General features: G+C 56.5%; 1 protein-coding gene across 1 annotated transcript; it reads left to right on the forward strand.

Annotated features, from left to right (window-relative positions):
• Positions 1-11,757: 11,757 nt before the first annotated feature.
• Positions 11,758-18,152, forward strand: PPP1R32 (protein phosphatase 1 regulatory subunit 32). Its single transcript, XM_047070219.1, has 12 exons — positions 11,758-11,866; positions 12,387-12,585; positions 12,791-12,944; positions 13,649-13,777; positions 14,417-14,480; positions 14,934-15,046; positions 15,413-15,472; positions 15,609-15,695; positions 16,250-16,363; positions 16,445-16,539; positions 17,449-17,613; positions 18,083-18,152. The coding sequence occupies exons 1-12, from the start codon at positions 11,758-11,760 to the stop codon at positions 18,150-18,152; spliced, it is 1,359 nt and encodes a 452-aa protein (XP_046926175.1).
• The last annotated feature ends 1,653 nt before the right edge of the window (positions 18,153-19,805 follow it).

Below are 19,805 nucleotides of genomic sequence, written 5' to 3' on the forward strand. Positions count from 1 at the left end.
CATGATCTCACGGTTCGTGGGTTCAAACCCTGCGTCAGGCTCTGTGCTGACAGCTCAGAGCCTGGAGCCTGCTTCGGATTCTGTGTCTCCGTCTCTCTCTGCCCCTCCCCCCCAAAAAAAACTAAACGTTAAAAAAATTAAAAAAAAACAAATGAACTTTTAAAAGGAAACTTTACATCATAACCGTGAATGGGAAAAACCGTATCAATGGCGACACTGGCCAAAACGAACAAGGTACCTATAAAAAATGCATACAAGTTACGGATTTTTTCTAACATTTTATTCTAAAAAATTTCATATACACAGCAATGTTGAAAGAAGTCTTTTTTTTTTAAATGTTTATTTTTGAGGCAGTGGGGCGGGGGGTGGCACAGAGAAGGGCACAGGGAGAGGGAGACAGAGGATCCCAAGCAGGTTCTGCGCCGACAGCCGATGCGGGGCTCGAACTCATGAAAGTGAGATCATGACCTGAGCCAAAGTCGGACGCTTAGCCGACTGAGCCACCCAGGTGCCCCGCGATGTCGAGAGAGTTTTACAGCGAACGCCTGTATATCCGCCACTTAGATTCTAGCATTAACTTTTTACGTACTCGGTTCATTGCCTATCTGCCCATTTTCCCATCCCTCTCTGTCCGTTAATCCATCTACGTTCTGATTCACTTCAAAGAAAGTCACAGCTATCAGAATGCTGCCCCTAAATACTGCAGGACGCACATCATGAACTAGACATATATTTACTTGAAGTTGTTTCCTTTTGTTGTAGAATTTGCATCCAACGGAATGCCCTCCCCTTAGGCGTCCACGCGCTGCATTTTGGCGGGTGCTTATGCCAAACTCCTACCAAGAGACAGGAATCACCATCACCCTAGAAAGTTCCCTCATGCTCTACCCCGGTCAGTCCCCAGGACACACCTCCCCACACCCCAGGCCACCATATCTGTTTTTTTTTTTTTTTTATTGTTGAGCCGAATGTGTCCCATGGGACAACTCGACCGCACTCGATCTGTCCGTTGAGTTCTTTCCAGGATTGGGCTACAGACAATTCCTTTTGTCAACAAATGCTTTTATTTCGCTTGGTGAGTATCTAGAGGTAGAATTGCTGGGCCAGAGGTGGGCGAATGTCTAGCTGAAAAGCAAGTGCCAGAACGTTCTCCAGAGCAGAAGTGCCATTCTACACTCTCACGAACAGCGTACGAGAGATCCAGCTGCCCCGTGTAAACTTGCCAGGATTTGGTGTCAGTCCTTCAAGATTTAGCCATTCTTCTGGCTAAGTACTGGTGCCTCACTGTGGGGTTTTATTATTATTATTGTTATTTTAAAAATATTTATTTTTGTTTCTTCCTGGGAGGGCAAAAACTGGGGAAAGGCAGAGAGAGAGGGGGGCAGAGGATCCGAAACGGGCTCCGCACTGACAGGCTGACAGCAGCGAGCCTGACGTGGGGCTCGAACCCATGAACCGTGAGATCCTGACCTGAGCCAAAGTCAGACGTTCAGCCCACTGAGCTACCCAGGTGCTCCTCACTGTGGGGTTTTTTAAAATTTCTTTTTAATGTTTATTTGTTTTTGAGAGAGAGCATGCAACAGGGGAGGGGCAGAGAGAGAGGGAGACACAGAATCTGAAGTGGGCTTCACGCTCCGAGCTGTCAGCACAGAGCCGGATGCATTTTTTTGGTTTTATAAACTGTGGGGTTTTAATTTGCATTTCCCTGATGATTAATGGTGTTGAATTTTTTTTTCACGTGCTCCTTGGCCCTCCATATATCTTCTTTTGTGGGGGGCCAGTTCAAGTCTTTCGCCCACATTTAAATTTGGCTGTTGTCAATTTGTTATCGACTTGTAGGTATTCGTGATGCCTGCTCACCAGTCCTTTGTCGATATATGTTTGCAAATATTTTTTACCCAGTCTGTGAGTTGCCTGTTCATTTCCTTAAGTGTCTTTTGAAGAACCAAAGTTTTAAATTGTGATGGAGTCCAATTTGTCAGCTTCTCCTTTCATGGTTATTGCTTTTTGTGACCTGTTTCAGAAGCTTGCTTATCCCCGAGCCATGAAGGTGTATCTGTGTATCTTGAATGAATTTTTACGTGTGGTGTGAGGTAAGGTTTGAGGTCCTTTTTTTTTTACATATTGATACCCAGTTATTCCAACATCGTTTATTAAAAAGGCTTCTTGGGGCGCCTGGGTGGCGCAGTCGGTTAAGCGTCCGACTTCAGCCAGGTCACGATCTCGCGGTCCGTGAGTTCGAGCCCCGCGTCAGGCTCTGGGCTGATGGCTCGGAGCCTGGAGCCTGTTTCCGATTCTGTGTCTCCCTCTCTCTCTGCCCCTCCCCCGTTCATGCTGTGTCTCTCTCTGTCCCAAAAATAAATAAACGTTGAAAAAAAAAATTTTAAAAAGGCTTCTTTTTTCAGCCTTTTTAAGCCTTTTTAAAAGGCTTTTTGTCGTATCTTTGTCCAAAACCACATCTGTAACTGTGAAAACAAACAAAACTATTTGTACATTATTTTAAACATTTTTTTTAATGTTTTTATTTATTTTTGGGACAGAGAGAGACACAACACAAGCAGGGGAAGGTCAGAGAGAGAGGGAGACACAGAATCCGAAGCAGGTTCCAGGATCTGAGCTGTTAGCACAGAGCCCGATGCGGGGCTCGAACTCACGGAGCACGAGATCGTGACCTGAGCTGAAGTCGGACGCTTAACTGACTGAGCCACCCAGGTGCCCCTGTACATTATTGAATGTACACACTTAAAAAAATTTTTTTAATGTTTATTGACTTTTGAGAGAGAGACAGAATGCAAGGGGGGAGGGGCAGAGAGAGAGAGAAACAGAATTCGAAGCAGGGTCCAGGCTCTGAGCTGTCAGCACAGAGCCCGACGCGGGGCTCGAACTCACAGACCGTGAGATCATGACCTGAGCCGAAGTCGGACGCTTAACCAGCTGAGCCACCCAGGTGCCCCTGAATATACACACTTTTTAAAAAAATTTTTTTTTTTAAAGTTTTTTTTTTCAACGTTTTTATTTATTTTTGGGACAGAGAGAGACAGAGCATGAACGGGGGAAGGGCAGAGAGAGAGGGAGACACAGAATCCGAAACAGGCTCCAGGCTCCGAGCCATCAGCCCAGAGCCTGACGCGGGGCTCAAACTCACGGACCGCGAGATCGTGACCTGGCTGAAGTCGGACGCTTAACCGACTGCGCCACCCAGGCGCCCCTAAAAATTTTTTTTTAACGTTTATTTATTTTTGAGACACAGAGAGACAGAGCATGAACGGGGGAGGGGCAGAGAGAGAGGGAGACACAGAATTGGAAGCAGGCTCCAGGCTCTGAGCCATCAGCCCAGAGCCCGACGCGGGGCTCGAACTCACGGACCGCGAGATCGTGACCTGAGCTGAAGTCGGACGCCCAACTGACTGAGCCACCCAGGCGCCCCCACACTTTTTAAATAAAATGTTTACATGAAAAATAAATGTAGCTAAAAGTAGTCTCATTGAGTTACAAAAATTCATATTTGAAAATAAGCTCCTCACTGAGAAAAATGGGACCTGGTGAGGACTGGTCTATCGTAAAAGATTGCTTGGTTTAGTAGTATCATTTATATCTAAAATGAAAATAAAGTTCTCCATCAAAAGCAATTCTCCTTTCAAATCTTTTTATTTATTTTTGAGTGAGAGAGGGAGACAGAATCTGAAGGAGGCTCCGGACCGTCAGCCCAGAGCCTAATGCACGGCTCGAACTCACGGACCGTGAGATCATGACCTGAGCCAAAGTTGGACGCTCAACCGACCGAGCCACCCAGGCGCCTCAGTAATTCTCCTTTTAAACCATGATATTAACCAGCTTCGAGAATGCCAACAGCCCATATGTATGTAGGTGGAGAGAGCAGAAGCTTTTAACTGTCTTTTGTGATACACTTGTTTCTTGGTTTGTCGCATAAAAAATGGCTGTCCACGTCCAGGAGCGTTTGCTGTGGTGACACGTGTGTAAATCCAGCACCGGAAAGCCCACACCGGTGATTGCCATCGCCTACGAGGCCCGTTGACCACGTGGCAGGAGGGGCACGTGGCTGCGTGGTCGGTGTCCCGGCCAGTGTCACGGGGACAGCCAAGACCACACGTCTTGTAGCTTTCTCCTGAGACTAATGACAGCGAGATGTAACCGTGTGAGGCGCGCCTCTGGGGCAGCTCACTTCTAGAGAGAGGTGGAGGCTCTCGGGCCATCCCGCTCTACCTGGGGATCAGAGGTGCAGAAAAGCCGAGCCGCTTGGCCAGGGCGGCTCCGCCGGGGACCGGGAGATGTGGCGCGTAAAGCCGGGCAGCCCGGTTCCACGCCGGCCCTCCTCACCCCTCTGCGGTTTTGCCCTCTCGTAAGAACAGGGCTTGGCGTGCTGCCTGTATTGGCCGTTCCTGTCCCTCGGTCACTTCGGTTTATAAATTGTTAAAACCCTGTGTGCGCCATCGGGGAGTGTCCCCTCTGGGAACTCTGCACTGTCCCTTGGGTGCCCGCCGCCTGGATCTTGCTAAGCACCTCCCGGAAGCCGCTGTGGGGGGCGCAGCGGCCACAGCACCCCGGTGTCTCTGCCGCCAGGCGACAGCCCCCGCCTGTACCACCCTAGCCTCGCTCTCCAGTTGTGACACCCGACACCGCTTAGTGAGATGGCCTTCCTCGCTGCCAGCAAAGCCCTCTCGTTTAGCTTGAGGATGACCTCCCTGAAAGGTCTCCGAGAGCTATCTGAGAGATATAAACAGAGAAGGGACCTGTTCAGATCTGTGCTTTAGGTAGAGCACTGTGGCAGGGAAAAGCATTCCAGGCAGAGGGAACTGCATGGGCGAAGGAAGGAGCTGGCAGAGGGCGGGGCATGTTTGGAGAGTCTGGAAACGGCTCTTGTTTGAGGCTGGAAGCACGGGGCACCCGGGCGGTTAGAGTATGATAATAAATAAACCTCCAAATCGCAGCAGCTTTAACAAAGCGAGGTTTATTTCTCACTTGGGCCAAGTCCAGCGTGAATGGGGCAGTGTCTTCAGGGGGTGACTGGGTGATCCAGGCTCTGCCCTGTGGTCTCCACACATTGCTGGGGTTACTGATGAGGCCTGGAAAGGAGGAAGGCAGATTTAAAAAAAAATATATATATATATATTTATTTATGAGAGAGAGAGAGAGAGCGGGGGAGGAGCAGAGAGAGAGAGAGAATCCCAAGCAGGGACATGGGGCTCTATCTCACGAACCAGGAGATCATGACCTGAGCCAAAACCAAGTATTGGACCCTTTTTATTGTTTTAATTTTTTAAACATTTATTTACTTTTGAGAGACAGAGAGAGACAGAACGTGAGCGGGGGAGGGGCAGAGAGAGAGAGGGAGACACAGAATCCGAAGCAGGCTCCAGGCTCCGAGCTGTCAGCACAGAGCTCCTCGTGGGGCTCGAACTCACGAACACGAGATCATGACCTGAGCCGAAGTCAGACGCTTAATGGACTGAGCCACCCAGGCGCCCCAACTGTGGTCTCTTCTGAATCCTCAGCCTCGCTGTATGACTTCTGCTGTGTGACCTCACCACCATGACCTCATCACTCCAGCTAAGGAAACTTCCGCCCTTCGAGAAGTTAAGGGCATCTGACAGCACAGCCCTCGTAAAGACAGGGCTGCAGATTTGAAGCCGGATCTCCGTGTATCCAGACCCCCTGCCCTCGACCCCTGCCCCGAGTCTCTTGCTGATCTCGCTGCCGAGAATATCTTCATCTCATTGGACGACTGGGACTGGGTTCTTATTTTCTGCTCCGTCTCATTTCATCTTTCCCGGGAGTCATGAATTTTTAAATTTTGTGCAAGATCAACCAGTGCACCCAGAGGAGACAGTAAAAGAACAGAACAGGCAGAACCAGAACAGCCATCAAATGAGCACGAGCTGGAGAGAGAATGCTCAGGTCGCCAAGGGAATTGTTGCCTTTTAGGAAAGACAGAGACAGAGAGAGAGAGAGAGAGAGCAGACTTAGGCCATCAGACTCTGGCCATTTCAGTTCCTGGTGGTGACTGCGTAGTGAGCAGAATACTCTAGAGCACTTCTTTTTTTTTTTTTTTTTTTTTTTTTAAACGTTTATTTATTTTTGGGATAGAGAGAGAGCATGAACGGGGGAGGGGCAGAGAGAGAGGGAGACACAGAATCGGAAACAGGCTCCAGGCTCTGAGCCATCAGCCCAGAGCCCGACGCGGGGCTCGAACTCACGGACCGCGAGATCGTGACCTGGCTGAAGTCGGACGCTTAACCGACTGCGCCACCCAGGCGCCCCTACTCTAGAGCACTTCTTAAAGGGGAGGGTTTCAGGACCCCATCCCCGGCAGCCCTCCCGTGTCCCCAGGGCAGTTCTCCTTCCTCGAGGCCCCAGTCACAGCGCAGAGAAGCTGGAAACGGGCAAATAGTGGAAACTGGGGCCCCCTGGCCTGCCCGCTGGCTCTCTGCCTGAACCCAGTCTTTGTACCCACGATCATCACAGCCCCATCTCTCGCTGTGCCCACTGTGTGGGTGCCACGCTGTGCCCCCTTCTTACTGCCCTCGGGTCATTCTCAAAATGGCCCAGGGAACAGCTAGCATCCTGCTGTCACAGAGGGGAAAGTGAGGCCCAAGGACACTGACCTTGACTGAGCTAGGATCTGAGTGCAGGTGGGTGAGGCCCCAAAGTCAGACCTAGTAGCCTCTGACCCCCAGCCTGGGCCATCCTCGGGGCTGCGGAGCCCTTGAGCGGGACGGCCCCCACCAGCCACCCTGCTACCCCCATCCTGTGGACAAGCGGGCCCTGTGGGCTTGGCCATTGCCCCCATCAGCCCTTCCTGCCATGATCCTCTTTATGCTGTGTCTCCAGCTTCAAATTACTCTACCCCAGGTCACTGAGATCCCAGTGATCCCACAGTGGGGGACACCTGGCCTGGGTGGGGTGTGTCAGGTGGGCTCAGAAGCATCCTGACTCAGAAGCAGCGTTCCTGTCAGCAGAATGAGGGCTTTGGGGAGCTCGGTGCCAAAGGCCCATGGCCTCTGTGACCACATCTCAGGGTCTGGGCCAGGAGAGATGGCCAGTAGGGGGTCCAGCTGGTCCCAAAGCGGGAGTGTGGGCGGAGCCGAGGCGGAGCCCCCACCGCCCTCCCCTGGAACAAGCGGAAGGACCTTGAAAGAGAATGGGCTGGGGGGCTGCTATCACACAGGGGAGGGCCTGGAGGAGGAGGTGCGGAGGTAGCTGTCATTTCCACGTCTGTTTGAAGAACGAGTTCTGAGGCCCTGAGGCCAAAGAAACAACACACCTCAAACTTAAGCGAATCTGTTTTGGCCCAGCACCCTTCGATTCACAGGCAAGACCAGAGAGGGTGATGAACTAAGGAAAGTCACACAGCACTATTTGTGCCACAGCTGGGCATCAAACCCAAGTTCTGGCAGAGGCTCAGAAAGGAGCAGGGATACGACCTGGTCTCACCCAAGACATCAGCCTTCCTGCCCCGTCCTCTCCCACCTGAAGGGCTCAGCCCAGGCCTTCCCCGGGGGCAACACTGATCCAATCCCTCCTCCCCCACCACCCCCTGGTTTTAGTGCCAGCCCGAAGCCAGGCAACATTCCCTTTGGGGCCGCCCCAGCCTCTAGCACATTGGGAGATCACAGAGCTCAGCCAAATGGTGTGAGAGCCCACTGCTATAGTCCCAGCACCTGACAGAGAATTTCCAGCACATTCTAGCCGGCTTGGTGCGGATTCTGGGATCAAAGCTGGCTCTACCCCTTCCTGCCTATACAGTGGGGATAATAATAACAGTTCCTGTCTTCTGGGGCCGGACTGAAGAGTGAAGAGACAACCCAGCTCTGCACCTGCACAGAAAATGCTCGATAAATGGGAACAGCATTGGAAAGATGGGCTGAGGCGGGCCCTGGATTTTTCCCACTTTAAATCTGGAAGGATCCTTTAGTCCGTTGCTTCCTCTTACAGATAGGAAGATGAAGGCGCGGGGTGCCTGAGTGCCTCAGTTACTTAAGCGGTGAACACTCGATTTCGGCTGTGGTCGTGATCTCGTGGTTGGTGGGATCGAGCGCTGCGTGGGGCTCTGCGCTGAAAGAGGGGAGCCTCCTTGGGACGCTCTCTCTCTTTCTCTCTCTGCCCCTCCCCTGCGCATGCTCTCTCTCTGTCTCTCAAAATAAATAAATAAACTTAAAAAAGAAAAGAAAAGAAATACGGAGGACGCCCGCTGAGAGGTCCAAAAGTCGCACAGCAATTCGGTTACCACTGGGCAGCAGCACCTGGTAAACTGCCCGGAGGTTCCTGCTCCTTCTAGCCTCCGGCCCTTGCCCTCCCCGAGCGCTCCTTGCCAGGTCGGCCCCGTCTGTTCTGGAGGGCAGGGGAGGCAGGGTGGTGTTGTGGCCGGGGCGATGGGGGCCCTGCACCCTCCTCAGGGCGCTCCAGGAGCCCCCCCAGCCCTATGAGGGCGGCACCTGCTGCACATCTTGCAGTTCCCTCTGGAGGCCGCTGGGTGTCGCCACACAGCAAAGAAACAAAAACAAAAACAAAAAAACAGGTCGCGGGCGCCCAGACCTAAGGGGAGTTGAGTCTGGGAGCAGACACCTCCCTGAATTCCTCCGCATCCTCTGTGGGCTCCAGCCCGGGCTGTCTCCGGCAGCTCTAGAGTTTCCCTCGCAGCGCTCCCGACTATTTCAAACCTCTCGCCACCTCCTCTGCCCCCGCCAGCTGCTAAAAGGAAAACCTGGCACAGCCTCTCCCGGCCGAGCGCTTCCTCCCCACACAGTGCTCCGGCCACCAGGGACCCATCGCGGCTCCGAACATGCCAGTGCTACCCACCCTCGCCCTCGCGGGGCCATCCGGGTGGCGAGCCCTCCCTCCCCTCCACCTATGGCCTGCTAGACACTGCGCCTCGAGTATCTCAAGTGCTTCACAATGTACCACAACCCCATAGGCAGGTACCATTTTCCAGAAGGGGAAACTGAGGCACAAGTAACACGCACGGAATCTTAGTTATTATGTGGTAGAGCCAAGGGCTTATGCCATCAGGCTTCAGGGTCCGAGCTCTTCCTTGTAACCACTTTTCTTTCTTTCTTTTTTTTTTTTTTCAACGTTTATTTATTTTTGGGACAGAGAGAGAGACAGAGCATGAACGGGGGAGGGCCAGAGAGAGAGGGAGACACAGAATCGGAAACAGGCTCCAGGCTCTGAGCCATTAGCCCAGAGCCCGACGCGGGGCTCGAACTCACGGACCGCGAGATCGTGACCTGGCTGAAGTCGGACGCTTAACCGACTGCGCCACCCAGGCGCCCCTGTAACCACTTTTCTATGCACACTTTGGGGAGGGCCACTGCATCCCTCCGTCCTGACGACGCATGGTGGTCTTACTCTCCTCTGTGGTTCATGGGTGGAGCTCACCCGAGCCTCCGTCATCAGACTGGGAGAGCAGGGCTGTGCGCTTTTGCTTCTGGCCTCGCAGCTTCTGATCCCTGAACAGAGTTGTTCCTCTGGTGGGTCTCCCCTTGGCCCCGGGGCACCTCTGGGTCCAGGGCCTCTCTGTGGGGGTCAGGTGTGGTCACAAGCAGGCAGGTCCAGTCACTTGAGGCTGAGGGCAGCCAGGGCACCTCCCGGGTGGGGCGGCCCCCTTTCCCTCGGCATTGTCTTCATTCACGCCTCGCTTTCCCCTAGCTGTCGGGGTGTTCTAGAGCCAACGCACCCCAGCTCGTGAGAGAGCAGAAGGCAAAACCTCCAGGAAATTTGTGAGCTGATTGCCGAACTCGGCCACTGTTAAAAATCCAATGATAGAAACTTACAATCGAATCAATTACATTAAAAACGAAGCAATACATATTCGACGTCATCACCTCCTTATTACGTTCCTACATTTGTCTGCCATTCGTGGTCTGGAGGCTGCTTCGGTCTACTGGCTCTGGATGTGCAAGGCCTGAATAGTGGGGGCTGTGAAGGGAATGAGTATGACTTCCCATTTCCCTGCTTAGTGACATTGCCCTGGCAGTTGGAAAGCAGAAATGGGCAAATGCTACACATCAGGGCTCCCCACCCCCAGCACACCCCCAGAAATCAAGTTGTTAAACATTTGCAAGCCTGAAAGCACCTGTGGGGCAGATGGGCCGGCCCAGAGGGAGCAGGGTTGGCTGACGCCCGTCTTAATCCTTCACCAACTCTGAGGCCTGGGCAATGTCCCTGGGCCTCACCTTTCTCATCTGCAAAACAGGCTGAGGGGCGCCTGGGTGGCTCAGTCGGTTAAGCGTCCAACTTCAGCTCAGGTCATGATCTCACAGTTTGTGATTTCGAGCCCCGCGTTGGGCTCTGTGCTGATGGCTCAGAGCCTGGAGCCTGCTTCGGATTCTGTGTCTCCCTCCCTCTCCTCCGCTCATTCTCTCTCTCTCTCTCTCTCTCTCTGTGTCTCTCAAAAAATAAACATTTAAAAATAGGCTGAGAATAGCAGCTTTGAAAAATTGAGCATCAACTGTCTTCCGGGAGCTGAATACATTAAGAGGATGGGCACCTCACTAAAGGTGACACGTCCGGTTTGAGCTCCACTCTCAGGGGCTATGGCCTATTGGCCCTGTGATCGTGGTACCCAGTTCACAGGGTGGTTTGGGGGGGATTATCTGAGGTGACGTGTGTAAAAGAGCTTGGCACCGATCTGGCTCAAGTAATTCACCGAGAGGCTTACGGGTGGGATCTGGACCCGCCCACGTTCGAGTCTCAATTCTTGGGTTCCCGAGATCTCTGGCCAGTCCAGGCACTGCTGTCTAGGCCTCATATTCCCCACGTGAAAAGAGGGATAATAATAGCTACCTTGAAGAGCCACTCAGAGCACTGGAGATAAAGGATGTAAAGCATCTGCCGAGGAGTGCATACCCAATAAGCGTGAGTGGTTGTTTGAGATTATCTTTAATTTCTTGTCACTCAGACAGCAACTCTGCCCAGCTCTGCCCAGGGAAGCTGGTGGTGGGGGTGGGGACCAAAGGAGGCAGGACCTTGCCTGGGCAGCGCCCCCCACCCCCCATCCTGGCCAGGTCAGCCTCTCAGTGGGCCCGGGGCCCTAGAAGGGCTTCCGAGGCGTGGGGACGCTGTTGCTAGGCACCGGTTGCTAGGCAACACACTGTTTCTCCTGGCCTGGCCACCTCCCAGAGGGCCTGGGCTTCTCTGGAGCAGCTCCTGCCTCCCGAAGCCTCTCTCGCCAGACCTCAGAGCCACAGCAGAGGGCAGGTGAGGGTGGGGCCAGCTGCGGTTGGGCCCCAGGAGGGCTGAGCCAACTTCCTCCAGCAAGGCCCGGGAGCTGGGGGAGAGACAAGGAGCCCGGGGCTGGGAGTGAGCTCTGGAGCCCGGGTGGCCAGGAATCCCCAGGTGGGAGGGTGTCTGTCCATTCAGTCCGCAGAGGAGGCCATGAGGGGATTGAGATCAGGAGCTGGCAGTCGGCCACCTATTATGAACGAATTCTTCATCTTCTGGAAGCTCGGTTTCCCGGCTATACCCTGGGGAGATGACAACAAGGTGTGGGGAAGGCGAAACGAGTGCATATGAGTGAAGGGTTGACAACGAGGACTCTTTTCTTTGGGGTGCGGGTGTCGGTGGAGAGGGACAGGCCGAAGGGGAAGGCACTGGCTGGGTGGGGTTCGAGCTTCACCTCCATGGTCTCCGCAGCCCGGGGCCTGAGCCAGGCTCGGGGCCTTTGGGCTGCTGACCTGATGGGGCTCCTTGTGTGTCCTTCCTAGGTGCCCCCCCCTCGGGGCCCTGCCCCACAGCATCATGATGGGGAAACTCCCCTTGGGGGTTGTGTCCCCTTACGTAAAGATGAGTTCAGGAGGCTGCACGGATCCCCTGAAATTCTACGCCACCACCTACTGCACAGCCTATGGTGAGGACCCCTTTGGGCAGGACCCCCCCCACCCCCCCTTCCCGGACCCGAGGCAGGATAGGAGGAGGCCCTCCCACTGGGAGAGGAGCAGCCTGTCCGGCCTGTCACCACACGGAGCGACCCCAGCACGCTGAGGTTCCCCAAGGAACCTTCCCAAGGACCGTGAGCCTCCCAAGGACTGTGTCCACACCTGTACTGTTGGGCTGGCTTTGCCCTGCTGCCCCGTCCTCCTCTCCCCCCCCCCATTCCATCCTGTGATTCTGCCACACTGACCTTGTCCCCACCTCGTCGTTTCTATTTCCTGCTGCCACGGTCTCGAAGGGCCAAGCTTTCATGGCTCCTGTCACACTTGTTCCAGCCCCTGGCTCTATGCCTTCTCCATCCCAAGGGGCCTGGGCCCCTGTGTGTGTGTGTGTGTGTGTGTGTGTGTGTGTGGAGGGGGGGGTTGCTGGGAGGCCCTGCTCACTGCTTTTCCACTCCGCTGACCCTTGGTCCTGTCTTCTCGCTCCCCCTCTGACAGGTCAGGAGGAGTTCAGGCCCCGCATGGGCAGTCACGAAGGCACAGGCTACAAATCAAATTACTGTCCTGTGGTCTCATACCAGGCCAATCTCGATGCCCTGGACAACCCGGCCATGGGGCACGGTCCGTACAATCCCTTCTCACCCCCTGCTCCGCTGAGCCTTAGCTCTCGGGGCCATCGAAGCTCATCAGACCCACTGTAAGCTCCGTGCGCGGAGGCCCTGACCCTTGCCCGGCCTAGGTCTGGGACCCTGGGGCACTCGGGGCGCAGTGCCCAGCCTGGGGCCCAAAGGCAGGCGGACTCCTGCGGGAGGTTCGAGGGGAGTGGGAAGCTTCTAGAGATAAGCACAGCAGCCTCCACGTGGCCCTGGTGGTAATCGCTCCCGCTCCTGCCCCACCCTCAGGGAACAAGTCCGCCCCAATTTCCAGTCAGTGACCAGTCAGAGTTACCGCCCCCTGGAGGTGCCTGATGGCACATACCCGCTGCCCTGGAACATGCACCAGACCAGCTCTGGCTATTCTCGGGAGAAGCCCAGCGCGGCGACCCCCACTAAAGAGGTCAGTGCTGGGGGGGAGAGGGGGAGCCCAAGGCTGGGGTAGAGGAAGAGGCGAAGGGAAGAAAGGGTGAGGATCCCTCCGGCAGGGCGAACTGCACCACCAAGCGTTGGTCAAGGCTGAGATGACTGGGCACAGGGGAGCCACATGGGGGCTGGGAGTCGAATCACCTTTACCACCTTCATTCATTCAACCAGTGTGTTCTGAACGTCTCTTCTATATATGAAGGCGCAAGTGCTGGGGGAAAAAAAAGGCAGGGGGTGCAGCAGAAGTGAAGGGGTTGCAACGGCAAAGCAGGAGGGTCGGAAAAGAGCTTGCTATGGGGACGTGAGTCAAAGAGTCGAGGGAGGTTAGTGTGCCTCTAAATGCAGCGCTGTGAGAGATAGAGAGTTCCAGGCAGCGCAGACAGCACGTGCAAAGGCCCTGCGGTGCGAGTGTGTGATGTGACAAAGAACAGCAGGGAGGCAGATGGCTGCAGCCAAGTGAGGAGCCGAGGTCCTCGCGGGTGGCTGTCAGGCCATGGGATTCTACTCCCAGTGCAGCGGGAAGATTGCAGGGCTCTGAGCAAAGGAGGGACGTGACCCAACTTCATTATAAAGGGGCCCCTCGGGCTACAGATACTCCATAGGGGTCAAGGGCAGAATCAGAGTCGAGAGGTGACTGCCATCGCCTCACCTGGAGAGTGACTGGCCGCTTCTCCCTCCCAGGTCAGGAAGGTCCATTTCGACACCCAGGACTATGGGCCGCAGGCCATCATAGGGCTGGAACCCAGGGACATGCCCCTGCTCCACCAGCAGCAGGGCAAGGGCTCGCTGGAGTGGGAGAACTCCCGGCATGTGAGTGGGCAGCCCCCAGTAAGGGCTGTGCCCTGGGCAGAGGGGCCAGACCCACCCCCTTCCCCTCCCGGAGACATGTACCTGTTCTGACTCACCCTGAAAGCCAGCTAAATAAAGGTGGACTAAGCATATCTAGAAACAGTGGGGAGAGCCAAGGTCATTTGTTATTTCCAAGACAGCATCAGAGCGGTCCTCCCAGGCTTCCTTACTCGTGTCTTGGGATTTAACCCCAGGGGCCCCTTCCCTCCCCTCTCCCATGCAGACCTGTTCAGCCTTGGGCGGTGAATTGTGAAGTAAGCACCCAGTTTTCTTCCCTCAGCCTCTCTCCTTGCTTTGAGCCCCCTCCTAGTCTGGGTCCCAGGGCTCTGGGCCCCCTGTTCATTCCTGGGAGTCCGGTGTGGGATGTGACAGCTGGCGCTGCCACAGGGGAACCGTGTTCTCATGGTGGAATTTATGGGGCTCGGATGCCCCGTCAGAGACAGGTTTGGGTCAGGAGCGCTGTGCTGGCCCTCCCCGCTCAGAACAGGCCACACAGGTCTACTCAGAGCACAGATAACTGAAGAGCCACCACTGCCACCAGCCGCCTCGTGGGCCCTGTTCTCTCTTACGTCCCCCCCCGGCTCACCTTCTGTGTTCCAGGGCCCGCGCTTCTTGACTTCTGAGTACAATTCCAAGTATCTCAAGGAGACTTCAAACCAGCCAGGTAGGCACACGTCTGAGCTCACGCCTCTCTCCCACTATATTACCCTACACCTGAGCCCTAGGGGAGACGCCAGGGGACCCGGATGAGCTGGCACAGGACAATGAAGGCACCAGAGGGAGAAAAAAGGACACACAGGCAGCTTGGGGGAGACGTGCCTTAGTGCCAATCCCCCAAGGACACCTCACTCGCTTAGGAGGGCTGTTGAACCTGACCATAGCCGCCTCCCAGCCCATCATCCCTGCCCTTCCTTCTCCTCTTCTCCTCTCCCCTCTCGCTGTCTATCTTGGACTCTGAAGTCTTCCAGATGCCCACGATCCTGTAGCTTGGGCCTCCAGACCCTTGGAGCCAGCTCTGTGCCCGCTGGCTGGGACACTGAGCCTCTGGAGGCCATGTGGGCAGGGCCAGGTGGCTGGGGTGGGGCTGGGGGCAGCACAGGGGGGATGTCTTTTGCAGATCTCTTGCAGAAGATATCAATTGGCTCCAAGGAGGAGACTGGCTTCACCGAAGAGTCCACCAAGAACCCCATTGGCTTCCAGCCACCCTCCCAGACCGTCCCTGGGGACCCGGTAAGTCAGGCTGGTGCCCACTAGGACCTCAGGGTGACTTCTAGCTTCTTTAAAAGTGTGAGCTGCGGAACCCTTTGTTCAAACACAAGATGAACGAGTGTGGGTAAAAACCACCGCTTTGGTCCAGCCCCCCCACGGCCCCATGTTATAGATGAGGAGACTGAGGTCCAAAGAGGAGAAGGGGCAGAGAGCCAATGTTCGGACAAGAGTTCAGACCAGAGTCCTGGCCTGCTGATTCCCGTCCAGCATTGTTCTCCCCAACCTCTTCCCTTTCCTCAGTTGCCCCAATGATACCCACTTGTGAGCCCTCCCCTGCACGCAGGACAAAGGGTCGCTGCTTACGTTCCTCTGGGGGCCTCTTTCCAGGTCCTCCACCCTGGCCGGAGTGTCACCAGGTCCGACTTTCTCCCCATGACCCACATTCGTGTAAGCTGAGCTGGTGGGGGTGAGGGCTGTCTGACCCACAGCCTGGGGTCCTTCTGTGGGGCCCTTAGGACACTACCTGGAAGGGTGTGGGGGGAGCAGGCACGCTGTGGTGCCAGGGGCTGCATTCCTGCCACAGGGGGATGAGTTCCTGCCTGTGCTGGCCAGAGGCTCCGAGCGGGAAACAGGCTATAGCCGAGTGAATGAGAGGTTGCTGAACCCCAGAGTGAGTGGCCTTCTGCGGGGGTGGGGGGGGTGGTGGTGCTCCCTCAGAGCAGGAGCACTCTACGGGAGGAGACAGGGAGGCCTCTTGGGCGCAGTGGCATTTGGGCACTAAAGAATGGGAAGAATCGGGATGTTTTGGACGTCCTGGTGGAGGAGTAAAGGCCTAGGAAGCCGGAAAGTGAGGCGTGTCTTTGTTTTTGCTTTTGCTTATTTTGAAAGAGAGAGAGAGAGAGGAACAGAGAGGGGGAGAGAGGGAGAGCATGAGCAGGGGAGAAGCAGAGACAGAGAGAGAGAGAATCCCAAGCAGGCTCCGCACTACCAGTGCAGAGCCCAACGCAAGGCTCGAACTCATGGCTCGTGAGCCGAAACCAAGAGTCAGACGTTCAACCGACTGAGCCACCCAGGCATCCCGAGGGGTGTCTTTCAAACCAGGAATTTGGTTTGTCTGGAGGGGGAAGGGCGAGGCCCCAGGGCCACATCTGCCTACGCTCCCTCTATCCTTGCTGCCTCGCCCTGGCCACCCGGCCACCTTTCTTGTGGCTCTGTCCTCTGCAGGTGCCCCCACCCAGCCCACGGCCTAGCAGCGTGAGCCACGGGCAATTCCAGCCCCCCCAGCGGGTGCAACAGACCAACGTTGCCCTGCTTGGCAGGGAGACTGTGGGAAACAAGGTGAGGCCGGGGTGCCCAGCCCCACTCCCGAATCTCCACCCCGTCCCGGCCTGACACGTCCCCTCTATACCTCTTGTGCAGGAGCCCACAGGGTTCAGCTTTAACCACCCCAGCTACATCCGGAGCCCCTATGACCCAGACATGGATAATCAGTACCTGACCACCTACAACCAAGGGTAAGCCCCCCTTCCCTGTGCAAACTGACGGCCGTGACCCCGACGTGCGGTTTGTAGACAGACACTGGGACAAGTCACGAGCTCACAAGTCTGTGAGGTAGACCAACACTGAATCAATGTGGGTTCCCCCAGAAGCAGCCCCGGAGCCAAGGATTTGAGTGCAAGCCTCTTACTGGGGAGTGTGGGGGAGTGGGAAAGTGGTATGGGGAGAGGAAGGCAGCCCCGAGCGGGTGTGGTATCAGCGAGATATCCCGCGGGAAGACTCCAGAAAACGGTGCAAACACACAACCCGGGATCATCCCAGCCAAGCGGGGAGAGAGCTAGGGGGCTGATACCTCCACACCCATCGGTCGTTAGTTAAGGGCTGTCCCCAGGGACCATACTAAGAATCCCCGGTACCTCCTTGCTCAGGCAAAGCGAGCTGTAGCAGCCTCTGGGACGCCTTCCTCTGCACTTCTCCATGATGCAGTGCAGGCCATCGATGCCCAGGCTGGTGGGCGGGGGGAGAACAAGGGGGCTCAAGGGGGCCCGGGTGGGACAATATCCCATCTGCTAAGATCCTACATCCGGTCCGTGGCAGGCGGGCTCTGTGCTCCCCAGAAAGTAAGCTCTGTGCCGAGCATCAGGGAGGGCTTCCAGGAGGAAGTGGCCCTAGAGCCGTTGGGAAGGGCTCCTCCTTTGTGCACAAAGGAGGGCCATCCAGCTCACGGCAGAGCCAGCGTCCCCCATGCGGGCAGGGGCTCAGGGAGTGCCCGGCAGAGGGCACAGCGTGGGCGAAGGTAAAGAAGCTGGAGGGATCGGAGGCAGTCTGCCCTGCTGGATTCAAGATTCCCGTCCCGGAAGCGCAGAGAGGCCGCAGAGGTGGGCAGAGGCCGACTTATAGCCAAGAACCCCCTCCCTGTGCTGCAGGTACTTTGAGAACATCCCTAAGGGTCTGGACCGAGAAGGCTGGACCCGAGGTGGCATCCAGCCCCAGAAGCCTGGAGGCTACGCCCTCAGCCAGCCGGTCACCCGCATGGAGGCCACCCCCACCCCCACCGAGAGCCTACGGCGCCTGCACCCCCACGTGGGAAGGTAGCTGGCCCTCTCTCCCCCGGCTTTGCCCTTTGCTGAATCCAGGCCTTTCCCCAGCTTCTGCCCTCCTTCCCGCCCTCCCTCCATCCGTCTGTCTGTCTGAGAGGCCCCTTTCCTCTCTCAGGTTTGTTCACTGCTTTTCCTGCTACCCCCCTCTCCCCAGCGACCCCTCCCTCTGTGGGGGCTGCCCTCCACCCTCCTTGTTCCCATCCCCATCCCGGAGGCCAGCACCTGCTCCCTGCCTGGCTGCGTGGGGGGTGGGGACAGAGCCGAATGGACTGTGGTTCAGCCTCACTCTGACTCCTTTCGGCTCAGTTCAGTTTCCCCCAAATTACATTTGTAAGACAGTGGCCCAGAGTTGGCGGGCAAAGAGCGTTTGTGGCTTGGCCAACCGGGCTGAAGGCTGCCCCGGGGGAGGGGCAGGCAGAGCAGAAGGTCCCACCCGGCACCGCTCCCCCCTCCCCTGCAGAACCCTGATCGCGGAGGACCCCTTCTACCGAGCTGTGCCTCCCAGCGGCCACTTTGCCACATCCAGCTGAGCCTGAGTCTGGGTAAGGGGCTCCCCTGCGGGGCCGGCCCCACTTCCCCAGCCCTGGGACAAGCAAGCCCTGATGGAGACCCTGTCCCAGAGTGGGGGGGGGTGGGAGACTGGGGACCTCTCAGGGTGGAGGAGTGCCCAGAGCCACCCTGCAGCCCCTCAGGGGGCATCTCCGCTCCCCACAGGTTTGCCAACCCAGCTGGACAGGAGCGGATTCCCATCCCTTCCCCTGCTGGGACTCCCCTGGCTACTTTCCTAATGAAATAAAGAGGCTTGAAGCGGGCCAGCACGTCTAGTCCCTGCCAGGGGAGCTGGGGAAGGATTGGGGAGGGCGCGGCCAGAGTGCTGCAGTTGGGTGGCCGGGGTGGGGGGGGGGCGGGTTGCAGGGCCAACTCTGGAGTCAGGGAGGTCGTGTTGGACTCACTGTGATGCTATGGACCCGAACACAGTTTCCTCTTCGGTCAAGGGGTCTCCTACAGCCTGTGCTGAGGGCTCAGTCAGTGTGTGTGTGTGTGGGGGGGGAGGAAGCCCCAGGAGGGAGCAGGTGGGACAGAGTAGGGGGAGGCAGAGGGGGGACAGAGACGGGTCTAGGAAGAATATGTTTATAAAATGGGGCAGTGGGACCATAGTGGGGCAGGGGAATCTGAGCAGTTCTTCCAGGGTCCTTCTGAGTCCCACACTGGATGGTTTAAAAGAGAAGGGAGGACCGAGGGGAAGGCAGTCATAGAGATCTCTCCCCAGAGACGGATGGAGAGAGGTCTGCAACTGGATGGACACCTGGACACTGACACAGGAAGGAGTGGAGGCTGGTTGAAAAACCTGGTGCCTCAGGGCAGCCCTTTGTGAGAATTAAAATGAGTGTCCCCCCCCCCACCCCCCCCACTCCGCCCACCACTCCTCAAGAGGGAACTTCTCTTGGGAAGTAAACGCCTTCCTTCCTCCAGAAGCTGTAGCCTAACACCGGGGCCGGCAAGGCAGAACCTGGGCTGCCTCTCAGTGCCTGTCCCCTCCGCCAGGTGCATTTGCACAGTGCACAACTATACAACTGTATGCTGTGGCCCCGCCAGCGCCATCTCCTCCTTATACAAAGGGGACTCTGGCCCCAGAAAGAGTGCACGAGTGGCTTGAGGTCCCCAGGGTAGAGAGGCAGCAGCAGCCCCAGGCTTGGCTGTCCCCTGCACCTTTCAGGCTGGCCTGTGTGCAGAGGGGCAGACTCAGTGGTCTAGCAGCTGCCCCCTCCCCCACCCCTCAGTGGGTATCTGTGGAGCCTCACTGCTGGCCCCCCCAGGCCTGGGTGTACCAGCAGTCTTGAGTGGCAGGCCCCGGGGGGCTGTCCTCACTCGGCCTGGCTGGGCCACTCCATGTGGGATGTGGGTGGCTCCAGCTGGCTCCAGCACTGGAGGAGGGGACTGGGGACACAGAGTCTCTCAGCTACAAACCCAGCCAGACTCAGGACCCAGTGACAGCCGCCCAGACTGTGGGTGCGTCCTGCGGGTCCATGGCCTCCGGTACCGGGGGCAAGTTACCAAATCAGGGGTTTGCCAACTGGGCTGGGTGTCCGTTGTGGCCTGGCCACGGTGAGGTCGGGGGTGGGAAAGAGATCAAGCAGCCCCTCCAGCCCACGGTCTCACACACACACACACACACACACACA

Source organism: Lynx rufus, unplaced genomic scaffold, assembly GCF_022079265.1.
Source record: "Lynx rufus isolate CCGP_SWC_20201006 ecotype Redwood Valley unplaced genomic scaffold, mLynRuf1.p SCAF_9, whole genome shotgun sequence".
Classification (NCBI taxonomy): Eukaryota; Metazoa; Chordata; class Mammalia; order Carnivora; family Felidae; genus Lynx; species Lynx rufus.